A 17,554-nucleotide genomic window follows, 5' to 3' on the forward strand; every position below is an offset into this window, starting at 1 on the left:
TGAGGACTGTGAACTGAGCTGTGCACACACGTGTGAGGGTCTCGCTCCAAGTGGTGGGTCGGAAGCAGAAGAGGGACAGGGTGGGGGGTGAGGAGGGAGGGCTGGGGATGGGGGGGCCCGGACGGAGCTTCTGGAGAGGTGCAGCTGAGGGCACAGCCCGGAGGGCCCCACGTGAGGGTGTTCTCAGGGGGCCCAGAGAGGAGGTGGGAGCCCCGGTCTTACAGCCACCACCCGAGGCACATGCCTGCCTTTCGCCTGGTCCTCCCCCTCCCCGGGGAGGCATCCTGGGGCGGGGGCGGGTGGCGGCTGTCTGGATGGAGGCCAGCGCTGGCCAGTACCGTTGCCGGGACACCGAGGGCCTTTGTCGCTGTCAACAATGGCCCCACAGGCCTTCCAGGCGTGAGCCCCTGGGGACCCAGAGGCAGACATGCAGACCCTGGCGTGGCAGCGGCCCGAGGCTGCCCGGCCCTACGTCCCCCAGGGGACCCTGGAAGTGGCATTCCCAGCACCTCTGTACAGGTGAGTGCGCGCCTTGCCCGCAGACCCCACCTCTGGGTTTCGGGCCAGACGGGATCTGCTGTGGCTTCTCTTGAATGTCGTCTGATTTTTGAGCGAAGGCACGCTGGTGTTGCTCTCTCCTCTCGCCTCCTGGCCCCCTCCTCCCCCCTGCCTCTCCTCCCTCCCTGCCCACGGCCAGAGGCGGGCGCCGGTGGAGACCGCGGGTCAGAGGCTCGCGTGGGCACCGCACACGCATAGCAAGCAGACCCCAGTTTGCTGCCGCTGCTCCGAGAGCCCGGGCCGGGGGCTCAGATTCGCCCTCCCCCGGTTCTGGAAGCCAGATGTCCGACCCCAAGGGGTCAGCAGGGCTGGTTCGTTCAGGGCCTGGGGGAGACTCTCCGTCACGCCCCCCGGCTTCTCGTGTCTTCGTGGCAGTTGTTGGCAGCCCTCGAGGACGCGTCACCCTGACCTCTGCCCCATCTTCACGTGGCCTTCTCCGCGTCCAAACCCCTCCTTCCAAGGACACCGGGCGTGGCACCAGGGCCAGCCTAGCCTCCCGCTTCCCAGCTTTACAGCTGTGTCTGCTGAAACCCCGCCTCCTAATGGGGTTCCGTTCTGAGATTCCAGGTGGGTACGGAATTGGGAGCCCCCGTTGAGGACTGGGACCGTTTTCACGGTATTCTTCTACAAATCACGTGCATCTTGCAGTGTGGGGTACGCAAGAGGGTCTTGAACTTCCCCTTGAGCGAGTGGCAGACCTGTCCATTTCCTGAGACAGATGTGCCGGCACCTGCCAGGCTGATCCCTGCCCCCCCCTCAGGAGACACGTGGGCTTCTGGTCTTCTGGGACCAGATCTGTGCCTGCAGCCGCTGGTGAAAAAGCCTGTTGCCAGCAGCCCTGCGGGCACTGCCTCGGGGCAGCTCAGCGGCTCAGAGCCCCTGCCCGTCGTGTGCGTGCGGGAAGGCGCGGCTGTCGAGGTTTCTGCTCAAGCAAGTGTGTGCGGCTTCGGCAGCTTTGGAGGTTTTTCTTCTGCTTTTAATGGTACCACGCTGAGGCTGTCTTCTCTGCACCATGGCCTCCGTTTCCTACACCGTCCCGTGCTCCCCCAGGGCCTTTGTATATCCACCTGGAGCTTGGTGCTGCGGCCTCCTCAGGGAAGCCGTCCTAATGCCCAGCCCAGGACAGGCTCTGGCCCCAGAGGCCGCCGGGAACAGGTGCTCCCCTTGTCCCCTGCCCCCTGCGTCCCCAGGGAGAAAGGAAAGCCGAGAAAGTTTAGTGAGGGTGCACGGAGGCTGGAGAGGAGGGGGCCACGAAGGGTCGGCCTCCTGCTCTGCCAGGCCTGGGGGGGGGGGGTGGTCCAGGCCCTTGCGCCCTCGATGCTGGCAACGCATGGCAGGGGGTAAAAAGGCCCATTCCAGAGCCAGCTGAGGCCCGGGGGGAGGGCAGGGAGGGCCACAGGCTCAGCCTCCTCCTCCCTGCCCTTAACCCCCTCAGCGATGACTGCCTGTCCCTGGAGGGGCCCCGCTGGACACCGGCCATCAAGCAGGCCACACGCTGGAAGTACACGCCCCTGGGGCGTGACGCAGCTGGCCAGCTGTGGTCCACCGGCCTAACCACCTCAGACCCCCGTGAGGCCTGGTACACGTTCCCGCGGGCCCCGGACAGCCCCTACCGGGAGGCCCACGGCCACCAGCACAGATGTCACAGCTGCCGGGAGCGAAGCATGCCCTCGGGTGAGTGCTCAGCCCGGTCTTGCCCCGCCACCGGGCCGGCCCCCCAGGGGAGGGCAAGGCCGGAGATGACCTCCTCTCCCCCCCCCCCGCAGCCTGTACCCAGCACCTCCGAGAGACCGCCTGGTACGACCCTGTCCTCCCTGCCCAGTCCAGGAACCCCGGCACACGGTGGGGGAGCACGCTGTGGAGGGACAGACTCATCCGGGGCAAGGAGTACGGTGAGGACCGGGGGCCCAGAAATCTGGGGGAGCGAGGCCCCCGGACCGAAGTGGAGACTGCCCAGGGCCAGAAAGCGGGGGACAGGAGGTGACCTGGGTCCTGGTCCCTACAGTGGTCGACAGGCACCAATACCGGGTGGAGCCACCGTGGCGGTCGGACCACGTGCCGTACCTGTCGGTGCCGCGGCGGCCGTGCTATGCCACCCAGAGCTACCGGCGGTGGAGCCTGGAGCCTTCCCACCCCTCCGCCAACCAGTGGCCCCCGCCCGCCCACCTGTCCGTCTGCTGATAAAGGTCACGCTGCCAGCACCGCCCCTGCAGCGACCCCTGTGCCTCTGACACCACCCCACCCCCCCGACCCTGTGCATCTCTCGTGCCTCTGACACCACCCCACCCCCCCGACCCTGTGCATCTCTCCACTTCTGGGGCCTGGGAGGGTCTCGGGTGGCCAGGCGGCCAGATAAAGGCAGCTACTAACCGAGACCCTGGCGACCAGAACTCTGGGACGAAGGCAGATGGACCCTGGAGGCGCCGGCTGCCCCCTCCCCACTCTGGGCCCCGGGCAGACAGCTGAGGCCACAGTCCTCACCCCTGGGTGGCTTTTTATTCATAGCCAGTCGTGTCCTTGGGCACAGGGTTGTGGGACTGGGTCCCCTCCAACCCCCAAGCCTGAGGCTCCCATCAGGCCCAGTGACGACACCGTTCGTCCAGGGACCCGGCAGCACCTAGGAAACCCCGACCGAGCCTGGGGTGACGGGTGAGCTGGGCGCTCCCCTGGATCCCAGAGGGTCAAGCTCAGAGTCTGGGCTGCTGACCGCCTGCCCTCACCTGCCGCCCTCACAGCCGGGTGAGGATGGGGGGCAGGGATGGGAGCAGGGCATGGCCTGTAGAGTTCATGTGCACAGGACCGCGACCGTGGGGGGACGGTGTCAGGGTTAGGCTCCGGGGTCCCCTGCAAGAGAAAGGGATGAGGGTAGTCAGTGAGGCCGGAGCCTGCCGGGGGCCCAGCCCCGCCGCCCATGGTCAAGGGTGGGGCGTGGCCCCGACTCACAGCTCCGCAGGCGGATGGGCCAGATCAGGAGACTGCACAGACAGAGGGTGGCGGCCACGCCCACGCCACCAGTCACAGCCACCATCACCCAGTGGTAGAAGCCTACGCAGGCCCGGCAGCAGAGCTCCAAGCTAGGGGTGGGGCAGAAGCAGGTGAGCTGACATCCCTCAGGACCCGTCAGCCTGGGCCTCCCGCTCAGCCGTCGGGTAGCCGGAACCGGAGAGCCACCCTCAGCACCCCAGCGCCCCCTCACCCGGCTGGGCTGCCACAGCCCCCTGCTCCCGGTTGTGCCAACAGCAGCCACCAGAGGGCTCCCACCTGCCTCGGCCCCCAAGGCCCTGCACACCTGCACTGCCCCCTCCCTGCCCCCCTCCTCCTCCTGTCGCCCTCACTTCCTCTGCTCCAGCCACACAGGCCTCCTCTTTGCTGTTCCTCCCCGTTTACCTGGGACTCCCTGACGGCCACCGAGTCTCAGGTCCAGTGTCCTCTCCTCAAGGAAGCCCACCCTGACCTCTTGCCCCAGTCAGGCTCCCACAAGTGGGGTTTCCTACACACCTCGCCTTGGTCTGGATCGCGCAGCTATGTGCTTGTTAAAGTGGCTGGCGTTGCCCCCAGGTCCATGAGGACGGGAACAGACCGCCCTGGGTCCCAGAGCCCAGACTTCTACAAGGCTCAGCCTCAGTGCTCTAGAACCACCGGGGTCTGGAACCTTACAGGTTCTCAGGGCCTGAACAAGACTCTGGCTTTGCCCCAGCCCTGCCCACGGCCCCGGTACGTCCGAATGCTGTGTCCTCGGCGCACAGCAGACCCCGCGTTTGCTTCCTAAGTAAGCCAAGTGCCGGAGGTAAGGAACAGCCAGGCGTCCCCCCCCTGTGAGAACCCGCCAGCGTGCCGCCTCGGGCCCAGGCTGAGTCCCCAGACCCCGGGCAGTGCCTGGCACTCGGCACGTCTTACTAAGCGAGGAAGTGAGCAGCACTCACGAGCAGGGATGCAGGCTCTGGATGGCCATGACCGCCAGCCCGTTGGCCACCTTATCCGAGAAGCTCATGGCACCATACACAAAGGCTCCGCTGTGCTGGGGGACACGGGCAGGCAGGTCACAGCCGACCCCGGTCCCCCAACCCCCCACCCGGTCCACACCATCAGCCTTACCGTGTGGGGGCCGATGAGGTCGGCCGTCATGGCCAGCGAGGTGACGAGGATCGTGGCACAGCCCGTGCCCAGCAGCACGGCGGCCACGTACACGGCCACGCCGAGCCTGTCTGCCAGCGCCACCCAGGCGGCGAAGGCCAGGATCACCAGGAGGCCCGCGAAGTAGGTCAGCTGTGGAGGAGTGGGCCCAGGTCAGGCCCGCCCCGCCCTTGCCGGGCGGCACCCACCCCTCTGCCCTTCCGTACCTCCGGGCCCGGCCGCAGCCTGGAGGGGCGAGGGGAGCCATCCCTACGGGGCCCCTGGCTCGGACCCCACAAGACTCGGGGGCCTGGGGTCTGCAGCGCCACAGAGCCCGCACCGCGGGGCCACAGCCGCGCCCGAGTCCATTAAAGTTAAACCGAGTGAAACGTTCAGTTCCTTAGTCGCACTGGCCAGAGTTCAAGGGCTCCATGCCACCGCTGGCTGCTGCCCCTGGCAGCCCCAAGTTCTAGAACCCTGGAGCCCTGAGCCCCTCCGAGGCCGGGACTCTAGACCTCCCCGACACGGGGCTTCCACGGTGTGGGTGCCGCGGTCCGGAGCCGCCGCCCCCCCCCCCCCCCCCCCAGCTCTCCGCTGTGGGATCCTGCCTGCCCACTTACGTTCCTCCCGATGCACTTGTTGACCGGCTTCATGAGGAAGGACGAGCAGAATCCGCTGACGTACATCACCAGCGGGATGGTGGCGATGAACTTCTGTCGGGGCAGAGCGCATGCGCGCCTGTCACAGAAGGGCCCGTCCTCCCCGCTCCGCGCCAGCCCGCGCCGCCCAGCTCACCTTGGGCAGGTTGAGCGAGTAGGTGAGGTACATGGCTATGTACGTCTGGGACAGGTTCACGATGAGCCTCGTGCTCATGTACAGCAGGCCCACCTGCGGGCAGAGAAGGCCGGGCTCCGACGGCGCGCCCTGCCCCCATCGGCAGGGGACACGGGGCCTACGGGAGCCGCCTGCAGGGAGGAGGGCCGCTAGGGACAAAGAACGTCTGCCCGGAGGGGTACAGGATGATGAAGTGACACCCCCCCCCCAAGAGTAGGGGCCTCAGGTCCAGCCCCACTGTGTCCCCAGCGCCCCCGCCCCCTCAGCACACCTGATAGAAGGCGGGCTCCCGCAGCCAGTGTTTCCAGAGCAGCAGGGGCTGGGCGGTGGGCGGGGCCAGCAGCGGGCTGTGCTCGTCGGGCTCCTCCGCCCGCGGCCGTTGTCCTTCCCTCGTGCCCACGTGGAACAGCAGCGAGAAGATGGCGCCCACTCCGACCACCAGCAGGGACAGGTTCTGGAGGCCAGGCAGGACAGGGGTCGGCCGGAGCCCAAGCCCCGGGGTCCGGGGCCCCGGGGTGTCCCGCCCGGGGCCCGGCTCACCTGGAACACCCGCACGTCTTGGACGCCCAGCTGGTCGCGGACATCCCGGGCCACGTCCGTGTGCGGGGAGCCCTGCAGGCGGAGCAGCAGCCAGGCGGCACCGTACACGGTGATGTTGGCCACCACGGTGAAGGCGTACCTGGCGGGAGGCAGGCGAGGCTTCGGCGCGGCGGCCCGGGAGGGCGCACGGCTGCCGCTTCCCCGGGGGCCCGCGCTGCCAGAGCCGCCGCTGGCATCGGGGAGTCTCTGGCTGCTGGGCGATCTCAGCCACTAAACGTCGGGTGGCCCCAGGAAAGCCCTGGCTACGCCTTATCCGAGGATTTACGATGACCCACGAGTCCACCACGACGACCCGAGCTGTCCGGGCACCGAGACTCGGGGAAGCAGGGCAGGGCCCACGCGCCTGTGCGCTGGAGATGCTCAGAAGCCAGGATGTGGGGGTTCTTGGTTCCCAGCTCCTGGGCTTTTGACAGGGCCAGGGCTCCATGGTCTAGAAGCATCCAGGCCTGCTCCCGCTCGCAGCCCTAGAACAGTGTCCCTCCAGGGCTTGGGGGCAGAGCCTCTGGATCGCACACCAGGACTCAGTTTCCCTTTCTGAAAGTGAGCACAACACCCTCAGAGATCAGAGTGAATTGGCCACAAGGCTGGTGGTAAAGCATCGGCAGGTGGAAGGTGGCCCCCCGAGCTCGGTCTCAGCCCTGCCCGGCCCGCCAGCTGGGGCCCTCGGGCCCGGGGCAACCCCCCTCATCGGCGCCCACGGCTCCGCGCCACGATGTGGAAGTCAGAGGCCGGGCTGGGCAGCGCCGGGGCCAAGCGGACCGAGGTGGAGAAGGCCAGGCCCCACTGAAGATGCCAGGGGGGTGCATGCTCAGGGCGCCTCCCGTGAGGCGGTCCTCCCCTCAGCTCCGGCCACAGGGGCCGCCGCCACCTGTGCTAGCCCTTCCGCCTGGCACTCGATCATCTCCCGCACCCTCGTCCCGCTGCACGGTGGCCCGTAGGGGCGGGCTCTGCACCAAGCCTGGCCTTGCCATGATGATTAAGGATAATCCACACAAAGGGCCTAGAACTGTGCTGCACACAGCAGGCACTGCGTAAATGCTCCTGTTACCATATCCAGGAGAACCTCCTTCAGTGCCTCAGACCAGCCCAGCGCCAGCCGTATCCGTGTGGGCACGCTGGAGTCTGAGATGGGCCTCGATCTTCCCACACCCTGGTCGCGTCCTAATCCCTCCCCTCGAGAAGGGGACCGTGGATAAGCGAGATCACTCCCGCTGTTTAGGTGAAAGTGACAAAAGTAAAGGGATCCTGCGGGTATAATTAGTGGAGATTATCCTGGGTGAGCCAAGCCTAATCAGGAGATCCTTAGGAAAACCCAAGCCTCAGGTGAGACCCCAGGCCTAGCCACCACCTCGACGGGGGCCTCCAGACCGCGGAGCAGAAAGTACAGCCGAGCAGAGTCAGGCTCCACACCCACAGCAACCAGGCGATGCTACCTGGTGCCGTTGGAAGCTGCTAACTCTGTGGCCGCACCGGCGGAGGGATACGCCATCGTACAGACGGGTCACCCGGCACTGACGGGCCGGAGCCACACCGCCAAGCGGAGCCCAAACGCGGAGGGCGCCCCGGTCTCCGGGCCTCGCCGGTGCCCCACGTACCTGAGGGCCGTGAGCTCCACCTTCTCGTGGTCGTTGGTGACGAGCTCCGGGATGAGACTGAGGTGGGCGATCTGCGTAGCGGCCCAGCCGAACTGGAAGATCACGATGAAGGGCCCGTAGTAGAGGAGGGCGGCCCACTCCGGGGTACCTGCCCCGCAGCCCAGGCACGGGCTGAAGATGAAGGGGAAGGACAGCAGGACACAGACGGTGCCTGTGGACGAACGGAGAGCGGGGCGCTCACCCCACAGGGCCTTCCCACGAGCCCCCGGCTCCCCGGGGCGCGACCAGGCGGGGACGAGCCAGGCCCGGAAAAGGCCCTGCAAAGTCATACAGTGGGGTCGGAGTCAGCAGGTTAAGGGTTCCCGGGACAAACGGGGAAGCCGAGGCAGAGGGACCCAAGGTCATGCGGCCCAAGAGGACAGCGGAGCCAGGCCTCCACCTGCCAGTTCAGGTGATGCGCCCCCGGTGTCTAATGGGGAAACTGAGGCACGTGAGGTCACGTGCTATAGCGAGTACAAGGGCAGGGCCAGGACCTCCAGCCAAGTGTTAGGAAAGGACAGGGACGAGGCCTCCCCAGGGTGACGGGGCAGGGGATGGGGGGGGAGGGGTGCAGAGGGAATGAGGGGAGCCGCGGGTCGGCAGGTTGAAAGGGCGCCACTGCCCACCAGACACGCCATTTATGCCCCCAACTTCCCCCTCCTGCCTCGCCCGGTAGGGCCTTTTCCTCCCCCAGCTCCTACCAAGCGGCCCACGGGGCTACCAGCCGTCAGAAGGCCAGGGGACGCCGGGTGAGGCTACACTGGACCCTGAGCCCCAGTGTCCCCGTCAGCTCAGGAGGAGGCCTGGCCTCTTCCTGGAAAAAAGCCCGATACCTCAGAACAAGCCCAAGTCCTCAAGGGCAGCCAACAGGCCCTGCGGGACCGGCCCTGCCCCCTCTGCCCCAGCCACAACGGGCCTCCTCCCTGCCCCCGCACGCCAGGCTCCCTGCTACCCCAGGGCCTTTGCACAGGTCGTGCTGCTGCGTGGAATGCTATTCCCTCACACTGTCCCAGCAAGGCTGAGTCCTTTTCGTCCCTCAGTACTCAACTCAAACGCCACCTCCTCAGAAAAGCTCTCCCTGGCCGACCCAGTCACCGGCCGTCCCGTCCCCGCCCCGACGCAGCCCGTCTGGACACGGCTTCCTTCTCATGTGCCTTAGCACACACACGGATGTTTCTGTCTCTGCTTGTTTCCTGCCTGCCTCCCCCGCCAGACCAGGCTCTGGGAGGGCGGACGACAGGTCTCTCTGGGTCACTTGTGTGGCCCTGGGTCACTTGTGTGGCCCAGCACGGAGCCCGGTACAGGCCTTTTGAGTGACTAAGTGATAGTATTAATAATGTCACCAATTTACAGCCTGAAGAGGTGGGTGTCACCACCATCCCCATTTTCCAGCCGAGGACACAGGTCCGTTGTGTGAGCCGCAGAGCCGAGAACCCAGCCTGCCGCCCCCCCCTCCCCCTTCCCTGCAGCTCAGGGCCCTCTCCCCCACCTCCCCGCTGGGCCCAGCAGCTGGCCTTCCCTCCTCCCCGAGGCTCCGGACCTCACGCCCCGACGCGGGGCCCACGTCCGCAGTCCCGGGATGGGGAAATGAAACCAAAACCACCTTTCCTTGCTATTTCTCTGGAACTGGCGCGGGGGCGGGGCAGCCCGATCCGATTCCTGGGGGCGCTGGGGCCCTGGAGGCCCCCGCAGGGCCCAGGCACAAACTGTACACTCTGGTCAGAAGAATGCGCCGCCCTGGCCAGAACCCGCCCTGGAGCCGGCCAGGCCAGGTTAACCATTGTCTGGACGAGGCTGCCTGGCTGGGGAGCCTTGGGCGAGGGACTTGGGGCCTCAGTTTCCAGAAAGCGGAGATGACAAAAATATCTGCCTCTCAAAGTCAGCACGAGTTAACATGCAAGGGGCACCCGGGTGGCTCAGTGGGTTGAGCGCCCGACTTCGGCTCAGCTCAGCTCGTGATCTCACGGTTCGTGGGTTCGAGTCCCGCGTCGGGCTCTGTGCTGACGGCTCGGAGCCTGGAGCCTGCTTCGGATTCTGTGTCTCCCTCTCTCTTCGCCCCCCGCCCCCAACTTGTGCTCTGCCTCACTCGCTCTCAAAAAGAAACATTAAAAAATTTAAAAATAAAAAAGATTACCGTGCAAAACCTGCCTCGGGAGCTTTAAAACTGTGGTAGGTCACATTTGCACAGCTGTCTCAACCGGCCGGAATGCACGCGCACACACACTCCTATCCATCCTTCAAACCCCCAAAGCTAACGTCCCTTCCTTCAAAGCTCTGCTTCTCCCGTATGAAACCTAGTCCACCCACGTGCCCCAGCGTGGACCCCACGGAGAATCATCCCCTGTCTGGCTGTATCCTCTCGGGGCTGGGGGAAGCCCAGAGAGCTTGTTAAGGGAAAAAGTGAATCCATCACCACCGGCTACAGGCTCAGCGGCAAAAAAAAAAGAAAAAAAAGAAAAAAAGAGAAGTGGGGAGGGTTGCCAAGGTGACTTTCACTCAGGTCCCCTTATCAGGCCTCAAGAGGGGCTGCCTCGGCTTCCTCTCAGATCCTCCTGGGTCTCCCCACACACTCACCCTGCGGCGGAGAAGGGGAAGGGGTGCAGGTGGAGGCCGTGGTGCCCGGTAGGGGTGCGTAGCCCCCAGGCCGGTTGTACATAAACACAAAGCCGCTCTTTATTTATAAAGGTGCCTAACCTTTGCAGGGGGGAGGGGATGCCAATTCTTCCTCTGGGGTCTGGTGGGAGCCTCACTGAACCGCAGGCCTCCCACCTATGAAAGGGGCGCAGAATCAGGCTGCTAACAGCGTGCGCTCCCGGGGACCCCTTCCCACGGCTGCTTCCGGCTCCCCAGGGGTGGCTCCCCTGTCGGCCCAGGGAGAAGACCCCCACACCCACGTATCTGTCACCTGTCAGGCCTAGGAACTATCGCGTTTGCTCGTCAAGGAGTTGACCTGAACAGAACTGCGTTTGAGGCCGGGCTCTCAGACTCTGCAAGCAATCCCCGCACGGGCCCAAAGAGGAGCACCTTTCCCGTCCGCTTTTCAGAGGGGAGCACCAGTCTGAGTCTCCCGTGTCTCCCTGCTCCCCTCCCCGGCCGCTACAGTCTAAAGTGACCCCAGGGCAGCCTGGGTGTCCTCGGCGCCCAAGAATCCCGACCTCCGGCCGCCTGGAGATCTGCTGCACCTGGCAAAAACAGCACTCACGAGGGCCCAGGGCAAGTCACTGCCTCCTCGGTCACTGTTCCCAAGGGCAAGGAGACATCAGCCGGCCCCTCCTAGCTTCTAGAAAGCTGCCGCCCAGAATTCGCAGGGCAGGATTCCTGTGCCTGCCTCCCGAAATGCCCGGCGGGCCCCAAATGCCGGGAGGCACCCGTGCCAGGGGGAGGTGGGCAGAGAAAGCGGCGGGGGCTAATCTCAAGGCCCAGGGTCCACGGCGGCACAGAAGGGATGCTGGGAGGCCGGCCTTATCAAGGGTGTGCACGGGGCGGGACACCCCAGCTCCGGGGGCACCTGCCTCCACCCCCTCACCAACACAGGTGTTCTGACAGCTCCCCCAGAGCCCCACCCTGTTGGCCCCGCAGACCCCAGCCCCCCTCAGCCAGACAGACACAGACCCCTGACTCCTTGGTCTCACCTGCCCCCAAGTCTTGGCTCGGGGACAGCACCCTCAAACCTCCCAAGCGCCAGGCTGCCCGAGCCGGGGCAGACGATGGGCAGAGGTGCACCGGAGAAACGGACAGACTGACAGAGGGGGGGCGTCTAGGCAGCCTGACCCCCCACTCACACCGAGTTGTCCTGGGTGGTCACCCAGACAGACAAATAGAGAAGCCAGACCAGGCAGGGCGACAGAGGTGGCACTAGGCAGGCAGAGCGTTCAGGGTGCCCACGGGGGTCAGAGAGAAAGACAAAGGGAAGTGACACCGGAGGGTCACATGAGCGGTCAGATGGCAGACAGAAGGAGTACAGGGCAGCTAAGCAGACAGATGGGGGAGGCTCATGGATGGGGGGAAAGTACTGGACGCGGGAGGTTCAGGCCTAGGGCAGGCGGGCACAGTAGGGAGGCTCGGGCCCCGGGGCAGGCAGTCCGACGGGGGAGGCTCGAGCCGGCGGGCAGTCCGACGGGGGAGGCTCAGCCGAGACTTACCGACCAGGTGCCAAGCCTTCCGAGGGCCGCAGCGGGCGCAGCGGCCGGCGGCGCGGTCGGCCTCGTAGCCCACGAGGGGCGTACACAGCCCGTCGGCCACCTGGCCGAGCAGCAGCAGCAGGCCCGCGCCGCGGGAGCTGTAAGCGCGCACCGAGTGCAGGTAGAGCAGCAGGTACGTGAACCACATGGACGCGCACAGGTCGTTGAGGAAGTGGCCCACGGCGTAGCTCAGCCGAGCGGCCAGGGACAGTGGCCGCGGGGGCGCCCCCGCTCCGGCTGCCGGGGGCCCCGGGCCCATGGCCGCGCCCCGGACTCCGGCCGGGCGGTCGGGCGCGCGGCAGACGCCCCGCTCTCCCCGCGCCGCCGCCCAAGTCCGCCCCGCGGAGCGCGCAGGCGGCCGCCGAGCCCCGAACCCAAAATTAAGGCCTGGTCGGGGCGGGGCGGGGCAGGCTGACGGCCGCCTCCACCAATCGGGGCCGCGCGCCGGGACCCGGAAGCCAATAACCAGAGAGAGGGGCGTGGCCTCGGGGCGGGTTCGGCCTCCGTGCCGGGCGCCGACGGGGTGAGACGGTCCTAGCGCCGGGCGGTTCGGCCTGGGGTGAGAGGGACCCCCACGCACGTGGGCGGCGACACGGGAGCGCCCACACCCGGACCCCTGCCTTCGGGCCGGCGCCCCCCTCGCCTGACGGCAGCGCTACGAGGCCTACCGTGTGGGCCGGGAGGGGGTGGGCTGGGGGCGCGGGAGATGGGGGAGAATTCTGAGTCTGAGCTCGCCCCTCCTCGGGGTCCGGTGACTTCCCGACCCGGAGAGACCCAATGGGACGCGGAGAGGACGCATTCGTTCTAATTAATTAGTTATTAAGGATAATAATGGGGATAATCATCATAATAACACCAGCTGGTGTTTAATGAGCGCCGGCTGTGCCAAACGGCCCACGTGGGTTTTCTCACCCAAGCCTGGAGGGAAGCGAAGCCAGTGTCTCCCATTTCACACAGGCCCAGAGAACGGAGCGGGCGTGCCCCGGGGGCTCAGGGAGTCAGGTGCCTGCAACCCCTCCCCACCCTCCCCCAACCGCCCTCCCACGACTGGGTCACCACCCAAGCGGTTTCAAGTTCCCCCAAGCGTTGGGTGCTGTTGTGCCCCCGCGCCCCCAGGGCCCCTCCGGCGGGGGTTGAACACCCGCACTCCAGCCAGAAACCCCACTCCCTCCTGGCTGTTCCAGCCTTTAACTCTGGAGAGCCTCAGTCTCCCCAGATCTAGAATGGGTATAATGCACATTAAAAGTTATATGTTGGGGGGGGGGGTGCGTAGCGCCTGGGTCGTTCAGTCCAGTAAGCTTCCTGCTTTGGCTCAGGTCATGATCTCCCCCGTCCTTGGGTTCAAGTTCCCTTCCGCCTCTGTGCTGACACCTCGGAGCCTCGAGTCTGATTCGGATTCTGGGTCTTCCTGGAGAGGCAGAGAGAGAAGGAGACACAGAATATTTGAAAAAGACACACACACACACACACACACACACACACACACACACACACACGGTGCGCGACCAGGGGAGGGGTAGAGAGAGAGGGAGACACAGAATCCAAAGCAGACTCCAGGCTCCGAGCTGTCAGCATGGAGCCTGACGGGAGGGGGGGGGGGGGGGCTCGAACCCACCAACCGTGAGATCACGACCTGAGCCAAAGTTGAACTCTTAACTGACTGAGCCACCCAGGTGCCCCTAAAAAATTGTAAGTGATATAAGGGGCCCTGGCTGGCTCAGTTGGTAGAGAGCGTGACTCGATCTCAGGGTCCTGAGTTCCAGTCCCACGCTGGGTGTAGAGATTACTTAAAATAAATAAATACATAAAATATTTTTCAAGGGATATCATCGTTAGCTCTGAATAGTCTCAGAAGGTCTACTCATCACCCCTTCCTCCCCTGTCATTATACAGTACTCTGCGCTGGCCCACATCACAACCCTGATATCTGCTTTCCCTCACTCCCCCCCCCCGACCCCTGCTGTCGCTGGGTCCCCCACTGAACTCTGATCCCCATGAAGGCAGGGACTGGGTTAGTCACTGTGTTGTCTCCAGGAATGCCCAGCCCATAAGAGGAGCCCAAGAAATATCTGTCCATGGGGCGCCCGGGGGGCTCAGTGGGTTAAGCGACCGACTTCAGCTCAGGTCATGATCTCACAGGTTCCGGAGTTCGAGCCCCGCGTCGGGCTCTGTGCTGACAGCTCAGAGCCTGGAGCCTGCTTCGGATTCTGAGCCTCCCTCTCTCTCTGCCCCTCCCCCTCCCCTGCTTGTTCTCTCTCTCTCTCTCTCTCTCTCTCTCTGAAAAATAAATAAATAAAAACTTAAAAGAAATATCTGTCCAATGATTGGTGGGCGTGCGAAGGCAGAGATTCAGAAGTGTAGACAGAAACCGGGAAACAGACCGCAACCCACTGACAAACCGGAGGCTCAGGCAGCCCAAGGGGGTCCCAGCCCAGACTACCCACCGCAATACCCACATTTTTATGAAAAGGGGCCTGGAAAATGGGTGTGGAGGGGGCAATGGGGACTCAAGAGGTAAACGAGCAGGGAGCGGGGAGATAAGAGGTTGAGGTCACCGATGTGGAGGAGATAAATGATAAGGAGAGACAAGGATCTGAATTCTTTCCTTCGTGTGGGGCAAGCTCCCCTTCTGTTTCCCTGGGGGAGTAAAAGAACACCTGAACAAACTCTCGCCTCACTCAGCTTTACGGGGCTTGTAAAATACTCGCCTCAGCTTTTAAAATATTTGCTAAGGTTTTAAAGGGGCGCCTGGGTGGCTCAGTCGGTTGAGCGTCCGACTTCGGCTCAGGTCATGATCTCGCGGTCCATGAGTTCGAGCCCCGCGTCGGGCTCTGTGCTGACAGCTTGGAGCCTGGAGCTGCTTCGGATTCTGTGTCTCCCTCTCTCTCTGCCCCTTCCCCGTTCATGCTCTGTCTCTCAAAAATGAATAAATGTTAAAAAAAAATTTTTTTTAATAAATAAAAATAAATATCTGTTCAGGTTTTATTTAAGTAATCTCTCCCCCCAACCCAACGTGGGGCTCACACTCACGACCAAGAGTCTCTTGCTCTAAGGACTGAGCCCGCCAGGCCGCCCCCCACCCACGTTTTGTATTCACGTTTCTCATCTGCATTCTTCCCACCTCCCCAGGAGATCTTATAGTACCTCTGGCCCATTTTTCCAGGGAAAACAGGCTTTCACAGAAGTCCTTGCCAGAGGGCACACAGCTCACAAGAGGCAGACTCAGGATCCAAACTGGGCCCCGCGCGTGATCTCCAGCATCTTTGAGTTCTTTTTTTACGTTTTTTTTTTTTAACGTTTTTATTTTATTTTTTGAGAGGCAGAGACAGAGCATGAGTGGGGGAGGGGCAGAGAGAGAGGGAGACCCCGAATCCGAAGCAGGCTCCGGGCTCCGAGCGGTCAGCCCGGAGCCCGACGCGGGGCTCGAACCCACAGACTGTGAGATCATGACCCGAGCTGAAGTCGGACGCTTGACCGGCTGAGCCACCCGGGCGCCCTGAGCATCTTTGAGTCCTTTCTGCACTGGCCCGGGAGGACCCACCTGAAGATACCCTTACCAGCCTCCTGCGTGGGTCAGGAACCCACAGGGATCCTCCCCCAGCAGCCCTTCCGGGAGATGCGCCACGGAGGAGGGGGTGGGGGGTTGGCAGAAGGACAGACAAATGTCTGGCTTTTACTTCCAGGTCCCTGGGGAGCCACGTAGGGTTCTGAGAGGAGGTGGGAGGGTCAGATAAAAAGCTATACGAGGGCAGGGACTGGGCCGTCTACTCCAAAGTGGGCCTCAGCTGCAGGGGTTGGCAAACCAGTGGAGGGCACACATGCCTGCCCCCCCCATAAGAGTGGGGGTCAGATTTGCCAGGAAGATCAGAGAAGGTCCTGCCCGAGAGGGAGGATGTGAGGGAGAGTGGAATGCCTTGCCCTCAGGATGGGACAGAGACAGACTTGGGGTCAGGAGAGATCCAGACAGGCTTTGATGTCCCCGGAGCACCCCCAGCTGCCCCCCAGCCCCTGCTGGAGATCGGATGTCCCGGTGGCCCCAGTAGGAAGAGGGGTTTGCTTTGATCTTCCCTCAGACCCAGCCCAGGAGGACTGGGAGTGGGGGTGGGGAGGAGAAGAGGGGAGAGGCGGAAGGAAGGGGAGGGAGGGCTCCTAGAACCCAGGGAAACAGCCAGGAACTTCCTTAGATTCCTGGGGTGGCTTGGGGGGCCCAGGCAGCCTCAGGCAATCCCCCGAGCCTCAGTTTCCCTCTTCGTAATGGGCATGACAGCAGCACTGCTGAATAGGGTTAGGGGAGATTAGGCAGGTGAGGATTCGGCCCGCAGAACAGGGTTTCCCAGCCCAGGCACTGCTGACACAGGGCACCAGATCATTCTTTGTGGCGATGGGCGGGGGGGGGGGGGGGGGGGGGGGGGAGGGGGGGGAGGGGGGGCTGTCCTGTGCATCCCAGCACAGGAGCAGACTCCAGCCCCCTCCACGTTGCTACAACCAAAAATGTGTCTAGGCTTTGCCCGATGTCTCCCTCAGTTACCCTGGGTGGCAACCGCTCACTGTACTAGAAAATTCTCTGCGGCAGGGGTCTGAAGCTGCATGGACAAAACCAGCAAACGCTTTCTGTAAGAATGAGCAGCCCGGCCCGGTTCTGAGTGAGAACATTAGTTATACGTTCTTTTAATGTTTATTCATTTGAGGGGGGGGAGGGGCAGAGAGTGAGGGAGACACAGAATCTGAAGCAGGATCCAGGCTCCGAGCTGTCAGCACAGAGCCGGACGTGGGGCTCGAACCCACAAACCTTGAGATCATGACCTGAGCCGAAGTCACAAGGTCAAGGGGCCAAGCCACCCAGGCGCCCCTGAGGGAGAACATTAGTTAAACTCATTAAACCCTTACAAAGACCTCCTGGGGTGGGGGTGGGGGGGCGGTAGACTCAGTTATCCCACTTCACAGAGAGGCAGACTGAGGCTCAGAGAGTTTGTAAATTGCTCAAGCCACACATGAAGGGCTCAGGGCCACCTCCCGGAGCTTCTGAGGGTCCAGCAGCAGCGGGGGCGGGGGGTGCCCCCTCCTCAGAGGTTTAAGACCCCAGCCCCCACACCCCTTCTTTCCAGCAGCTATGACCTGTGTGTCCTCATCCCTTCTTTGTCCTTCCCAGCAGCCCCCTGTGTTAAATTTGTCCCTAAACAAGCCCGAGGAGGGCTGGGATGTCCTGAGAGACCGCGAACGGCATTCTTGATTCTTCTGTGTCTTCCTACGTGCCCCGGAAAAGCAGTCCACGGGCCCCAGACAGCAGCGAGGGCTGTCACAGCATCAGCCAGGGCTGCTTAGACCGTGGTGGCCCCTCGGAATGCCTGACCACGCAGGGCACCCGGCCACGCAGGGGCAGGTGACGGAGCGAAAGCGGCAAGTGGCAGGCTGATGTTTACGTCTTCAGCATGGTGGCGGTGCGATCATTCAACACAAGATGTGGCCTCACGTTGGCACAGAAACATACACGTGTACGTGTGTGTGTGTGTGTGTGTGTGTGTGTGTGTGTGTCGTGTCTGGCATTGTGTTTCCCGCCACAAACGCAAATTCGTGGGTGGAAGTCCTAACTCCCCAGGACCTTGGAACGCGCAACCTCACGTGCCCATAGGGTCA

At 63.8% G+C, this 17,554-nt stretch overlaps 2 protein-coding genes across 5 annotated transcripts; one reads left to right on the forward strand and one right to left on the reverse strand.

Moving 5' to 3' along the window:
- Positions 1-110: 110 nt before the first annotated feature.
- On the forward strand, positions 111-5,066 carry CA2H19orf71 (chromosome A2 C19orf71 homolog). Of its 2 annotated transcripts, XM_006928249.5 has the most exons (5): positions 111-519; positions 1,994-2,232; positions 2,325-2,450; positions 2,564-2,779; positions 2,824-5,066. In XM_006928249.5, exons 1-4 carry the CDS (start codon positions 428-430, stop codon positions 2,737-2,739), a joined length of 633 nt encoding a protein of 210 aa, XP_006928311.3. In that variant the 5' UTR covers positions 111-427; the 3' UTR covers positions 2,740-2,779; positions 2,824-5,066. The 2 variants fall into 2 exon arrangements, with proteins under 2 accessions (XP_006928311.3, XP_044899505.1); XM_045043570.1 differs by lacking the exons at positions 2,325-2,450; positions 2,564-2,779; positions 2,824-5,066 and adding an exon at positions 934-1,125 and having other exon boundaries at positions 1,994-2,133.
- On the reverse strand, positions 3,033-12,286 carry MFSD12 (major facilitator superfamily domain containing 12). 3 transcript variants are annotated; one of them, XM_023243702.2, is made up of 10 exons: positions 11,882-12,284; positions 7,701-7,911; positions 6,046-6,184; positions 5,777-5,959; positions 5,467-5,559; positions 5,292-5,384; positions 4,654-4,824; positions 4,482-4,576; positions 3,502-3,632; positions 3,033-3,402 (listed from the first exon to the last, which is right to left on the reverse strand). In XM_023243702.2, the coding sequence occupies exons 1-10, from the start codon at positions 12,177-12,179 to the stop codon at positions 3,386-3,388; spliced, it is 1,431 nt and encodes a 476-aa protein (XP_023099470.1). In that variant the 5' UTR covers positions 12,180-12,284; the 3' UTR covers positions 3,033-3,385. The 3 variants fall into 3 exon arrangements, with proteins under 3 accessions (XP_023099470.1, XP_011286217.4, XP_023099471.1); XM_011287915.4 differs by lacking the exon at positions 11,882-12,284 and adding an exon at positions 9,343-9,656; XM_023243703.2 differs by lacking the exon at positions 3,502-3,632 and having other exon boundaries at positions 11,882-12,286.
- Positions 12,287-17,554: the final 5,268 nt, after the last annotated feature.

The sequence above is a fragment of the Felis catus genome, chromosome A2 (assembly GCF_018350175.1).
Source record: "Felis catus isolate Fca126 chromosome A2, F.catus_Fca126_mat1.0, whole genome shotgun sequence".
In the NCBI taxonomy this organism is placed as follows: Eukaryota; Metazoa; Chordata; class Mammalia; order Carnivora; family Felidae; genus Felis; species Felis catus.